General features: G+C 38.0%; 1 protein-coding gene across 1 annotated transcript in view; it reads left to right on the plus strand.

Annotated features, from left to right (window-relative positions):
- Window positions 1–1,535, plus strand: part of LOC116705913 (potassium channel subfamily K member 2) — a 27,035-nt gene that overhangs the window by 14,872 nt on the left and 10,628 nt on the right. Inside the window, exon 4 of the mRNA XM_032542393.1 lies at window positions 667–827. Within this exon, the coding sequence (XP_032398284.1) occupies window positions 667–827 (161 nt within the window). The remainder of the gene's footprint in view (window positions 1–666; window positions 828–1,535) is intronic.

A 1,535-nucleotide genomic window follows, 5' to 3' on the forward strand; every position in this document is an offset into this window, starting at 1 on the left:
ATATATATATATATATAACCAAAAACACATTTCTTTCAATAATGTAATGCAAGAAATACCTACACATAAACCCACATACTTGCAATTGTAGAGTGTCTGTTTTGGGTAAATGCTCTCCATGTCGGTGCAACAAGAATGCCAAATGCATGCAAGCCAACATGGTTTCAACAGAACACTTTAGCACTGCAGGTTGTCACACGCATGCAAACTTCTCCTCTAATCCACAGATGGTTTCATAAAAGTAAAATAAAATAATTATTTCATTCACTTTGTTTGTATTTAAGTAACCAAGTCACATATTTAGCAAAAACACAGAAGATTAATAGAGTGAAGAAGATGGTTACCTTCTCAGGGAAAGCTCCAGTACAAAAACACAAAGTAAAACCAGCAAAAGTGCAACACGTACAGTTCGGAAATTAAACAAGCACACAGAACATTCCCTTTTTATGGGAAAGTGTACACATTCTACATCATAAAAACAGTAACAACAATTTTATGGAATATGACACCCCAGGAAGTGTCAACCTGTACACTTTAAAATAACAGTCTTACAGGAATTTACAATGTCCTGTTCAATAGGCAACAATGCTACTGCCTTGCTATGTTGCAGCTAATCTATACTGACATTTTAAATTAATGCATCCATGTGTGTCTCCTCTCTGTCAGGATTTGGGAACATCTCTCCTCACACAGAAGGTGGGCGGATCTTCTGTATAATTTACGCTCTTCTTGGGATTCCCCTATTTGGATTCTTATTGGCTGGTGTCGGGGACCAGTTGGGGACCATTTTTGGGAAGGGCATCGCCAAAGTAGAGAAAATGATTGTGGTGAGCTACATCATTTATTTGAGCTTGTTTTTTTGTCTCTCAATAACCTGTGTGTTTGCTTCTGTGCAATGATCCATTTAACGCAGTCACATTTGCAGTGAATTATACAGGTAACACACAAAAAGCTGTAAAATGATAGTGCCTAAGCTGTTCCTCGAAAGAGCTGCAACATAAACAGTATAATGTCAAAGTTAGAACTGCAAAATAAACAACCATAAATAACACAGCTGAAGGTTCACATTCAAAAGTGCATTCATTTTTTCCCCTCAGACTTCAGCAGTCAGTGCTCAACGGTGTGGAAGACTTTGGGTTGCCATGTCAACAGACTCCTGGAAACCAAAATGCAGGCAGTTTTTTTCAGTACTGAAAGCCCAGAACAGTAACTTACAGTTGTTTTATATCAATATTTCAAAATATCAGCATAGAAAAGAGTTGTTTGTGTTCCCATCTTTATTCTTGTGGCAGTGGAATAAACTACACTAGCAGCAAACAGATCGATCACTTTGAAATAATGATGGTAGGCTTAGTTACCACACAAAGTCACACTTTGACTTCTGTCCATTTACAAGAACATACAGTACACGCACGCTTGCGAAAATACACGTAGCAGTTCTGCTAGAGCAGTTTAAAGGCACTATTAATCACATTGGACACCGAGAGTATAAATGGGCTGTGCTGGACGGTCATTAAGTTTCTCCTGGAAACTCA

The sequence above is a fragment of the Etheostoma spectabile genome, chromosome 18, assembly GCF_008692095.1.
Source record: "Etheostoma spectabile isolate EspeVRDwgs_2016 chromosome 18, UIUC_Espe_1.0, whole genome shotgun sequence".
Classification (NCBI taxonomy): domain Eukaryota; kingdom Metazoa; phylum Chordata; class Actinopteri; order Perciformes; family Percidae; genus Etheostoma; species Etheostoma spectabile.